General features: G+C 36.3%; 1 protein-coding gene across 49 annotated transcripts in view; it reads left to right on the top strand.

Moving 5' to 3' along the window:
- RIMS2 (regulating synaptic membrane exocytosis 2) overlaps positions 1-12801 on the top strand; it is a 614335-nt gene that overhangs the window by 377292 nt on the left and 224242 nt on the right. For all 49 annotated transcript variants that reach the window (XM_086695440.1, XM_086695424.1, XM_086695433.1 and 46 more), the window contains 2 exons: positions 5360-5516; positions 7881-7997. In XM_086695440.1, coding sequence (XP_086551566.1) covers positions 5360-5516; positions 7881-7997 — 274 coding nt within the window. The remainder of the gene's footprint in view (positions 1-5359; positions 5517-7880; positions 7998-12801) is intronic.

The following is a 12801-nucleotide window of genomic DNA, read 5'->3' as shown; positions in this document are numbered from 1 at the left end:
AAGCTAATTACCTAACCCCAATACTCATTTTTTATCACTTCTGAGTAGCTCTGTACATTTTGAGTCATGAACATTTTCTTAAAACTCTATATTTCTGTTTAGTTTTCCTGTGACTGCATTATTTAAGTGTTCTTCTTGTACCAACTCTTCCTCTTTTTCTCAATAGTCTCTCTTAAACTACGTGATCATCTCTTTTGTCTCTAAATATTCCCCTACCTTGGATTTCAGTGATGCTCTTTTTATAAATGACTCTCAAATCATTATCAACAGTCCTATTGTCTTTCCCAAGATTCTTTTCCATGTGTGTAACTGTTTGCCTATATGCCTGAAAATATTGTTATCTCCCCCTCTCCAAACTGGTAAACCTTCTAAACTTCTCTAACTCTTTGTAGGATACTCTTAACTTCCTAAGGGGCTAATCAAATGTTAAGATTCATTTATTTCTTCCCTTTTTTTGATCTTGTATCTGATCACAAATTGTTGTTGATTCATATTAGAATGTCCCCAGTCTCCATTGTTGGACTTTTTTCACTGTCTACATTCACTACTCTAGTGTTGACCTCTATTTAAAGTTCTGTGCCTTTGGGGCGCCTAAGTGGCTCAGTCGGTTAAGCATCTGACTCTTGATTTTGCCTCAGGTCCTGATCTCATGGTTCAGGAGTTCCAGCCCCACATCAGGATCCATGCTGACTGTCTGGAGCCTACGTGGGATTCTCTCTTTCTCCCTCTCTCTCTTCCCCTTCCCTGCTCATGCTCATGCTCTCTCTCTCTCTCTTTCTCTCTCAAAAATAAATTAATAAACTTAACAAAAAACAATTAAAAATAATAAAGTCCCGTGCCTTTAAATAGCATCTTTATGCTAAAATTCCAACATGTCCAGTCAAAACTACTTATTTGTAGTCTAAATTTTTATTTTCCACTGCCCACTGGACATTTCTGCTTGGAAATATAGTAGATATCTTCAACTTAACATGTCTAAGACTGAACTCCTAATCTTTCCCATCAAACCAATGGCAACTCCATTCTTTTTTTACTTGAATTAAAATTTTAGATTTGTTCTTGTTCTTCTCTTCCTCTTATCTCCGACATCAAATCTTATACAGAATGATCCCGATGCCTCTACTTTCAAAATATGTCCAGAATCTGATGACTTGCCATATCTCCACTGCTGTCATCCTGGTTCATCTTTTGCCTGACTTACTGCGTTGTCTCATTTCAGTCTGTTCTCAGCGTGGCAACTGTAGTGATCCTGTTTAAAGATAGGTCATATTCAGTTTCTGCTCAAAACCTCTAATGGGTTAAAATCACTCAAATCAAGGGCACTTGGGTGGCTCAGCTGGTTAAGCAGTCAATTTCGACTCAGGTCATGATCTCATGGTTCATGAGTTCGAGCCCCACATGGGGCTCTGTGCTGTCAGCATGGAGCCTGCTTTGGATCCTCTGTCCCCCTTTCTCTCTGCCCCTCCCCTGCTCACATTTTTTTCTCTCTCTCTCCCTCCCTCTCTCTCTCAAAAATAAACAAACATTAAAAACAATTAAAATCACTTAGATCAACTGCCAAAAATCTTTACAAAGTGACACAAGGCCCCCGTGATTTTCCTCCTTCCTCCAGGTGTCTCTGATCTCCTCCATTGCCTGCTTCACTCCAAGCACCCTCTTCTCCCTGCTGTTGTGAACATGTCAGACTGACTCCTATCTTGGGGTCTTTGCACTTGTCTTGGAACAACTCCTCTCTCTCTGTCCACTTGGCAAAGCATCTAACTTCCTTCAACTCTTTCTGAAATGTCAACTTCTCACTGAGTCCCATCTACACCTGACAACGCTACATAAAATTGCAAAACGTTTCCCTGTTCTGGCATTTTGATCTCCCTTTACTCTGTTCTGTTTTCCTCTTAGCACTTTACCACCTCAAACATATCACATAATTATTTATTGGGATTTTTATTGTTTCCATCACTCCAACTGAAGCGTCAGCTCTACAAGGTCAAGGCTTTTAGTTTTGCTCACTACAGCACACAGAACAGCATCTGGCCTGTACAGTCATAAATACTTGTTGAATGAATGAATGAATGTCCTGATTTTTTCGGTGTGGTCTGTTGCCATCTCCAGTTGTCTTACTCCAGAGTTGTACTGCTAGCTGTACGTAGCTAATTTAATTGAAATTGATTCAACATAAATACATTAAAAATTCAATTCTTCATTAACCCAAACCAGATTTCAAGTGTTCAATAGTCACGAGTGCCTAGTGGCTACTGTATGGGACAGTGCTGATCGAGAACATCTTTACCATTCCAGAGAGTTCTGTTGGACAGTCTATTCTATGTTTTCTAAGATCAATTAATCTTGCTGCAATCTCTCTAACCTTGGGTTTGAATTGTATACTGCTGTCAGCTTCATATTCCTAAATGATTACTTAGATCATGAAAGATGAATGTGGTATTAGAGCCCAGAGAGAGCCTCGAAGTCCGATAGATTTTGCTTTATTTTTTTTTTTAATTTTTTTTTTCAACGTTTATTTATTTTTGGGACAGAGAGAGACAGAGCATGAACGGGGGAGGGGCAGAGAGAGAGGGAGACACAGAATCGGAAACAGGCTCCAGGCTCTGAGCCATCAGCCCAGAGCCCGACGCGGGGCTCGAACTCACGGACCGCGAGATCGTGACCCGGCTGAAGTCGGACGCTTAACCGACTGCGCCACCCAGGCGCCCCCGATAGATTTTGCTTTAAATCCGAGCCCTAGTATTTGCCACCTAATTTCAATTCCCTAGTAAATGTCTTTTTTAAATTTTTTTTTTTTCAACGTTTTATTTTTATTTTTGGGACAGAGAGAGACAGAGCATGAACAGGGGAGGGGCAGAGAGAGAGAGGGAGACACAGAATCGGAAACAGGCTCCAGGCTCTGAGCCATCAGCCCAGAGCCCGACGCGGGGCTCGAACTCACGGACCGCGAGATCGTGACCTGGCTGAAGTCGGACGCTTAACCGACTGCGCCACCCAGGAGCCCCTCCCTAGTAAATGTCTTAATGTAAACTTTAGTTGCCTCAGGTATAAAATGGGGATAATATTACCTTCTTTGCCGAGTTGGTTCTATCACATCACTTATACATTCCCGGGAAAGCCTTGTGCTCTGCAAAATCATGGACCAAAAGATCAGACCATTCAAAACCCACGTAGCTTTGTAACCAAAACACTAAAAATAAAAATACAAGCACAATTTTTAAAAGTCACGTTAAGTTTTAAGCAGTACAAATATTAGATGTAGGATTTGAAAATAAAATGAAGGTATCTGGGTGGAAGGAGTATGTCTAGAAGGAAAAGAGGGTAAGTCTGCAAAGTTATGATGTCAAGGGAAGTACTCACAAACACCAGGAAGAAGCCATGCAATAAATACTTCTAAGACGGAGTTTGTGACCAAAGCCAGCCAAAAGGGAGAACGTGGGATGAGTGAGCGTCATATGTGGTTCTGTATTTCTCGGGCTTTCTGCATCCAGCTTTGTTAATGTACTTTGCTTGCAGCTGCTATTATTTTCTGGATGTAGTGGACACTGTTGGTGCCCTACCCATAACCCCTTTGCTTCAGCTGGTTTACCCGTCCTCCGCTACTGTGAATGTTGGCTGCTAAGAACTCACAGCTGCCCCCCTTTCCAGGTAATTGGCCTTAGACAAACAAAACAATCTCACCTAAGTCCCACTGGCAGTCTTCAGTCAGTGACTGGCTAACCTAGGAGCACAAAAGTCTAGGATCCTCGCCTCAAAGTCAGAGCAACACCGGTACAACTCCTGTTCCAGAGGCTTCAGGGGGATCTGACTGAGGTCAATGCTTGTGCTTCGTTTCTTCCCATGCCCTCTTCTGCTCTTCTAATTCCTTTTTCCTGAGGCCACTCCTTCAATCATTCATGTCCACCCGCTTCTTTCTCTTGCTCTATTTCTCAGGAACCAACTTCAGATAATACCGCAGCATGTTAACATGTTGGGAAAAATCGCATACGAACCAATACTTTCTCTGAGTTATTTCTGAAACAAGTGTTGTAGCAGAACACTTAGTAAAGTACCCAGCAGAGTTCCTGGCACATAGTGAAAAGTCAAAAGCAGCCATGATGAACACGATAAAGATAATGGTGGTGGAGATAATCTCACTTCCTGCTCAGAAACGTTCAGGTTTTTTTCCACGACAAGCCTCCTGATGTTTTAGATATATACAACTTGAGTCAGACTTACCAAACTATTTCCCTACTTTTGCACCACATAGTACTGCTGTTTTTCTACCAACTTTGAATTCCTTCTACTTTCTTCCCATCTGTCAAATATCAATTGCTTTCCAAGATTCATTTGAGTTATATCACTTCTATTACACTTTTTTTCTAAGCGTGTCAAATCGTTGGGCTGTTTCCCTCCTCCGAATTGTCGTATTTTTATTTTCAGTCATCTATTGTATCTCAGCCCTGTCAAGCACTATAAGAAAAGCCATTTACACAGGTACTTCAGATAGTATTCAGAATGCTTTCTAATATTGTTTATCTCTTAAAGAAATAATCATAGACTTTTATGAACTTTTGTGAAGTTAATCGTTTTGAATATTTATAGTTGTTGAGACGTAACTGAAGCTCTTTTATTTCATTGAAGAGATGACAATGTTTTTAGAATAAACTTGCATCCTTTATTAAAGATAATTAACTGGGGGCGCCTGGGTGGCGCAGTTGGTTAAGCGTCCGACTTCAGCCAGGTCACGATCTCGCGGTCCGTGAGTTCGAGCCCCGCGTCAGGCTCTGGGCTGATGGCTCAGAGCCTGGAGCCTGTTTCCGATTCTGTGTCTCCCTCTCTCTCTGCCCCTCCCCCGTTCATGCTCTGTCTCTCTCTGTCCCAAAAATAAATAAAAACGTTGAAAAAAAAATTTAAAAAAAAAAAAAAAAAAAAAAAAAAAAAAAAAAAAGATAATTAACTGCCTACGGGCACCTGGGTGGCTCAGTCAGTTAAGCGTCCGACTCTTGATTTCGGCTCAGGTCATGATTTCATGGTTTGCGGAATCAAGCCCCATGTTGGGCTCCGCACTGACAGTGCAGAGCCTGCTTGGGATTCTCTCTCTCCCTGTCTCTTTGCACCAACCCCCTTCACTCTCTCTTTCTCTCTCAAAAATAAATAGACTTTAACAAGAAGATAATTCGCTATATATAAAAGTTTTAATCTACCTAGCACAATTAAAATATTTTTATATTATAGTACTATGTTTTGTTCATTATGCTTTACATTTCATAGAGTCAAAGACTTTCAACTTCACCAACATTTAATTTTTTCACTAAAGTACAAAATACAAAAGGACTTAGTGGGTAGATAACTGTACTTTTAATCTTTGTACCTTTAGATTATCGACACAATGGTCGAGATCTTCAAAGCTCAACATTATCAGTGCCAGAACAAGTAATGTCATCAAACCATTGCTCACCAACAGGATCTCCTCACCGAGTAGATGTTATAGGAAGGACTAGGTCATGGTCACCTAGTGTCCCTCCTCCACAAAGGTAAGATACCATATACATTTTATTTGTAGGATAATATGAGAAACCTATTTATCACAAAGAATCATTACTAATCTCTAAAGGCAATAAATTCTGACAGAAAAAAAGTTACTGGAGGAAAAGCAAATATTCTCTTCAATAAACTAAATAGTGAGAGTCAAATAAAATATGGGCCACTTTGTAACTCTGGTTAAAGTATGTATTCTTTTAGGTGAGAGTTGAAGATTTTATTTATTTTTTTAAATTTTTTTTTTAACATTTTTTTTTATTTATTTTTGAGACAGAGAGCATGAACGGGGGAGGGGCAGAGAGAGAGGGAGACACAGAATCAGAAGCAGGCTCCAGGCTCTGAGCCATCAGCCCAGAGCCCGACGTGGGGCTCGAACTCACGGACTGTGAGATCATGACCTGAGCTGAAGTCGGACGCTTAACCGACTGAGCCACCCAGGCGCCCCAGAGAGTTGAAGATTTTAAAGAAGATCCCGCTTTCAGTTACTTATCCGTACTGAGCAGATCTAGTTAGAACCAATTAACTATACTCATGAGTGATATTAGTATTGATAATTTAAGAAATAGGAAAAAATAAACATCTGATGGGGTTTCTAGGTTAGGAGCAATCATGCAAAGAATTAAAAACGATGCACAGGTAGAGGGAAGAATGGCTCAGAAAACGTCCAGTGCCTGGTGGAAAACTCTAAGCAATCCTGTTAAAGACAGAGAGGCTTAAAGGAATAAGAGCCATGGAAATAATGTATTTATTGACAAGATATATTTACATAATTCACATTTTACATACGTTACATTTTACATTAAGAAAATTTGAACTCTTACAATGATAGTCGTATAATGCCTATTTTAAACGAATAATTTAGTTTTAGCTTTAGAAATTTTCCTTGTAATTTTAATTTTACACATAGTATTGGACTAAGAGAACTTAAGATTGTTACATTTATAAATTTAATTTATTTAATATATATGAATATAAGTACTTAGAAAGTGTTTACTTAATTTAGACACCATTAAAGTAATTACAAAGAAAATATATTAAATTTATAAACATTGTTTGAATTGTCTGAAGATTTTGATTTTACTAAGTTTGTAAATGAGACTAAAACTATTAAAAGTCTTCTGAAAAGTAATTGCTTAAATGTGGTAGACCTATCAATAGAATATTTGTAATCTGAAATTTAAAGTTTAAGAGAGGGGCATCCGGGTGACTGGCTGGTTAAACATCGGACTTCAGCTCAGGTCATGGTCTCGCAGCTTGTGAGTTTGAGTCCCGCATCGGGCTCTGCGCTGACAGCTCAGAGCCTGGAGCCTGCTTCCGATTCTGTGTCTCCCCCTCTCTCTGCCCCTCCCATACATGTGCTCTGTGTCTCAATAATAAATAAATGTTTTTTAAAAATTGGAAAAAAAAATAGTTTGAGAGAGAACTGGATTTTGAATTTTAACTTTAATAAATTAAGCCATTCCTTATTTTTTTAAGTTTATTTATTTGTATTTGTCTTGAGACAGAGAGAGTTGGGTAGGAGGGAGAGAGAGAGGAGAGAGAGGGAGAGAAGCCTCAGCCGGCTCTGCACATGCGCAGAGCTCCACACGGGGCTTGAACTCACGAACTGTGAGATCATGACCCCAGCCAAAATCACGAGTAGGACGCTTAACCAACTGAGTCACCTAGGTGCCCCACCATTCCTTATTTAAAAAGGAAAAAAGAAAAAAAGAAGGATGCTTGACTTTTTACCAGGAAAAGAATATCTGAACATACCTAAAGAAAATAGGCAAAGTTTTAGAATACATTCAGCTACACCTAATAGAAAGCCCATAATAAGAGCTCATATAAGAAGTTTATTCTATCATGAAAACGAAGTGTGTAAGTAGACAATCCAGGCCAAGAATGTTAACTTTAAAAAGTCATCATTGATCAGTTATAAAGACTTCAGTTTAGATTGTAAAAAACGGATAAAAGTCATATCCCTAAGACAAGATACAGCAATATTAACTACAAGCAACATGCTGAACTCATTTTCTCCACACAGATTTATTCCTCCTTCTGTATTTTATGTAAGAATTACTACTAGAAACCTGGGAGTTGTCCATTAATAATTCTGATAATTCTTATCTCTATCCCCATTGATATTAGCTTAGTTTTATGTTTATATCTGTTATAGCAACAATCTAACTTCCCTGTCAACCTCCAGTTGAAATGTATCCCATTAGCCAGAGGTTCAGTTAGTTAAAACAAAAATCTCGGACTTGACATTAGAGTGATTTTTGTCTTTTTCTACTTTCTTTATTAATAAACTTCATTTCTTAATGTAGTATATGATTATGGTTCATTAAGACATTTAATGGATTTTGCTATTTCAGTCGGAATGTGGAACAGGGACTTCGAGGAACACGGTCTGCTGCTGGACATTATAATACAATTAGCCGAATGGATAGACATCGTGTGATGGATGACCATTATTCTCCAGATAGAGACAGGTAAATAGGATTAAATCCTATTAGAGCTTATTATAATCGCTGCCTTCAGGAGGAAGGTATTACCGTAAAATATTTTCATACTGAACTTGGATATTTGTCATCTCTTTTTTGAAAGCCATTTCCTTTACAATTCCTACATTCATTCTTATGACCACCAGGTAAAAAAAAAAAAAAAGAAACCAACAAGAACAAACTTTTCGTTGGTTTAAAAAAAAATCATCTTGCTCTTGCCGTTTTGGTCCTTTGTTAACTCAAACCAGTTAAGTTAGTGAGTTTTCACATGAGGTTATAAGGACAATATAATGAAAATGACATGTTTTATTATTTTAACATTATCATAACCAATCATTACCTGTAAAAATACTTTGACGAGACAAGCCTGGTTTGTTTTGGAAACCGACACAAAAACTGATTCATGAAGAGGTTTTTCCTCATGGCTTTCAGTAAACCTTTTCCGCATCTTAAAGCATTATGGTTGTTGATTGCTGGATTTGGAGGAATTCTCTGAATTTGCTCCACTAAATGTGACATACTTAGAAATGACATATGTTTCAATGCATATGATAATTACTACTAGTTTGCTTTTAAGTTAAGCCAATTGATTAACCCTCTAATTCTTGGTTTGGTTATATATAAAGTGAAAAATGCTATGATATTTCCCCCACACTATCAAATGGGTTCGAGATGAGGATTAGGAAAGAAAGCTTAATTTACTCTTCAGAGAATATTATGATAAAATAACAAGGAAACTCAGCAGTCGCTTTGTGTGCATCCTAAACCGATTTTTAAAAAGACATTTAAATCAACTGATATGAGAAGTTCCCAATATTTATCATTGTCAGTACTTATGAATTTAATTGTTTTTGTCTAAATCAAGGGTTATAGTCAATTCGGGCTTATAATTTTATCGTGTTGAGTACACTTTTCCAAAAGAAAAGATAGGGAACGTCTATCTATAGTCTTCAATAGTGGCGAACAATCATTGGCTTTTGTGTCTGAGATCTAAGAAGTAGGAAGTTATTAAATTAATATCTTTATGAGTTGTCAAATGAAAGTTAATGTAGTATTTTATTTCTTTTTCATTTGTTTAACTTTTTCATCATGATCTGTGTTTTTAGGGGTAATTATAGATATGGTGCCTATAGAAATGGTTTCACATCAAGTACAATACTAAGTGAAAGATCCCTTGTTGGCATGATTAGGAGTTGGAAGGAGTCATATTAGGCTGGGTGAATGAGTACTTTTGTTGCCTTATAGAATTCTAATGAGTTTGATAATCTCTGGAAATGATTCATGTAGCAGTTCATAAACTCTTTGCTGTTTGAAAGATTGTTAAGGACACGACAAAAGAAAAAAATGTCTGAAATGACTTTAAATCCTTCAAGTTTATGTAAAGTTTTTCTTTAAGGAGAAATGGACCTGATATTTTCTCTGAAGACAATATGGTCTAAATCTTGCAGAGAAGAACAGAGTAAAATTAACCTCTCGAATTATCCTCACAAACAAAATTGTCACTATTATATCAAACACATAATAATTTATCAATATTTTAAGACAAAAGGCCATAGTATTAATGTTAAAAAAAAGTTGCTGTTCAATCCTTGGTATATAGTTAATATAGTTATAATTGATATGTCATTTTATTTTTCTTGTTTATTTTATAACTTTATGAATCTTCAGTTTGGCAAAATGTTCAAATAATTCAGAGGTTTTGGAAGCATTTGATCCCTGAAATTTCAGCAAGTCTTTAGAGTGCTATAGATTACCAGATTATAATTACTTCTAACTGGGAGATGTTTAAAAATTTTTTTTTAATTTTTTTTAATGTTTATTTATTTTTGAGACAGAGAGAGAGAGAGAGAGCATGAACAGGGGAGGGTCAGAGAAAGAGAGAGACACAGAATCTGAAGCAGACTCCAGGCTCTGAGCTGTCAGCACAGAGCCCGACGCGGGGCTCAAACCCACAGACCGCGAGATCATGACCTGAGCCGAAGTCGGACGCTTAACCGACTGAGCCACCCAGGCGCCCCTAAAATTTTTTTAATTAGTAAAATAGAATTTCTTTTATATAGGACTACAAAACTTTTTCTAATATATTAGCTTTGAGTTATCTGTGTAATAATTACTTATTAACATGAGGAATCAAAAATCAAAAAGTATAGTATTATCCATGTTAGGTAGCCTATCACATTATTAAACAATGGATTCTTGATTTCTTTTTTATCCTTTATATTCTAAATATTCTAAAAGATTTTCAATAATAGAATGCATGTGAAGGCATCGTAATTTTTATGCACTGTTTAGAAGGTAAGAATACCCTAGAAGTCTTGCAGTGAATTTTTGTGAATAGCATTTTATAGAGTCAGTCAGTAATACTGTTAATTAAAAAAACCTAAAAGAGAATTTCCTTTGAGATAGTAAGTAAAATTTAGGCATTTTGAGGAGTGCATTAACTTTTCTTGTCAGTAATAATTGGTGCACTGGACCAGAATATTCTATTTAATATACTCTTTTCTTTTATAGGATTTGGAACCAAATGGCATTGGGTTTGAATTTAGGCTTTTTATTACTTGCTAGCTGTGTTACTTTGGGAAAATTAACATGTTTGACGCTTGATTTCTTTATCTATAAAATTAGAACATAGTACCAACTTCATAGAGTTGTTGGGTAGATTAAATGACACAGCACCTCCGGTTGCAATACTGAACTTGGATATTTGTACTCAAAACGTGTGCCTTACCTTTAACATTTTAGAGGATCTTGTGGCTTACAGACAAGTGACATTTTAATGTGCCTATTAAGTAGAAATATGAGAAATCAGTTAATACAGGTATTTGTAAAAAAAAGCTTTAGAGCGTAGAAACATGAGTTGGACCTTGAAAAACGGAGAGGTTTATTCAGGAGAGAGCAAGAGCATAAATACAGAGGCAGAACACATATATATATCAGAAAGACCCAGTGTGAATGAAGACTTGACATATTGGAAAGTTGTGCATAAAGATAATGACTTTTACATTGGCTATATTGGATGAAAAATACTACTATTCGGCATTAATTTATAGTGTCTGGCTAAACTAAGTGATATGAGGAAATATAGTATTCATATCCTTATAGGTGGTGTTAAAAAGAATCCTATATCAACATTTGATTGGATCTTTATATCTCTGCACATCTCTGTTATCATTAGTCAAAATCCTATCCTGTGTTGAAAAGAAAATAGGTTCTTTACAAGTAACTCAGAAACTTGGATGCAGGGCTGTTAGCTAAAATGATGAATTATAACATTATTCATCTTCTTCTCCATCCCCTCGCCCCCATACATTTTGGATCATTGTTTCTCTGGTAAATCCTGGTAACTACTACTAGGAACATAATTTTCCTGGGACAACTTATGTGGCTTTCATATTAGAAATCACTTCAAGAGCTTGTTTACATGAGTTAAGTTAGTATTAGAATAATTATAGAGTACTAGATAATATTTCTGTAACATGTCAGAGATATCCTGCAGTATTCATTTTTATGTCTGTCCTGGAGACCAAAATATATTGGGTACCTTTAATTTTATGCAGTATACTTTTAGGATAATGACAAAAAATACTATTAACACTGGCCTAAGATATATTATTTCGGAAGTGTTTTTCTGTTGTGCATTTATATTCTAAAAAGAAAAATGCCATGTTATGTGGATCTCTAGGATACCTCACACACTTAGGCCATTTCTCTACTTTTTGTCAGCCAACCAGCTACCAGAAAGTGTCCAACTGACCCATAACTATTGTTTTCTTGGTCTTTTTAGTTACCAACTATGAGGGAACCATATCTCTGAAAGTTTGAAAATACAGAGAAAGTATATGAAAAAAAAACCTCTCGTTGCAAAAATAATACGTTTTACTTATTACACTTCAGGAGTAAATTTTAACATACCTCGATCATACTGAATTAATTTTAGGAACTACAAAGTAGCAAAACATTAACAATATAAAAGACACAGAACAGAAAGCTTTGCATTAAGGTGAGATTGTTGGAAACTTTGCTTTCAAAAGCTATAGGTTATTTCAGAATGAGTTATTTTATTTCCTCCTTTTGCAGTCCTGTTTGTTTGGTGGTTTTTAAAAGGGGACCTTCAGGCTCATCTGATATGATGGAAGGATAATTCATTATAAATACAATTTTGTTCTGTTTTTAAAGATTTTATTTCTTAATAAGACTCGAAGTATGTCTAGAAATTGGATCAGTAATCCAGTTCAATTCTTTCAATACTGAGAATTTCCATTATGATTTTTGAATCTTAATCCCTTTTTTCAGTTTTTAAAATTTAGTAATTTTTTTAATTTTCTATTTTTTTCTTTTACTCTGCTCAACTTTTTTAAAAAATTCAAAAAGATTGGATGAATTACAATTTTTAACATAATTTTTTAAGTCATTACTTAACTCATTATGTGTATTCAAGACAGTAGTGTTTGCTTAGGTTTAATAATTCCATTAATCTTGGAAGAAAAGTAAGCATGGTTTAATTGAGAAGAGTAAATGAAATATTTTTAAATTGTACCGAGTGGATGTGGCAAAGAGTCTTAGATAAATCTCTGGATCTTAGGTAGATTTTATTACCAAAACAGTGTGGTTCATTTTATGTACTAGTCTTCCATGCATTTTTTATAGTTTTCAACAGAATCTTAAGGGGGATCATGACCAGATTAGGTTAAGAGGAATAACATGACTATAGAAAAGTATGCATTCCGAGTTCTCCAAAGAAACAGAACCAGTAGAATAGATAGATAATAAGGAATTGGCTCGCACAGTGATG

This window comes from Puma concolor, chromosome F2, assembly GCF_028749965.1.
Source record: "Puma concolor isolate L17-30 chromosome F2, mPumCon1.1.hap2, whole genome shotgun sequence".
NCBI lineage: Eukaryota > Metazoa > Chordata > Mammalia > Carnivora > Felidae > Puma > Puma concolor.
Note: the sequence above shows the minus strand (reverse complement) of the source record. Positions and strands in the feature narration are given on the sequence as shown.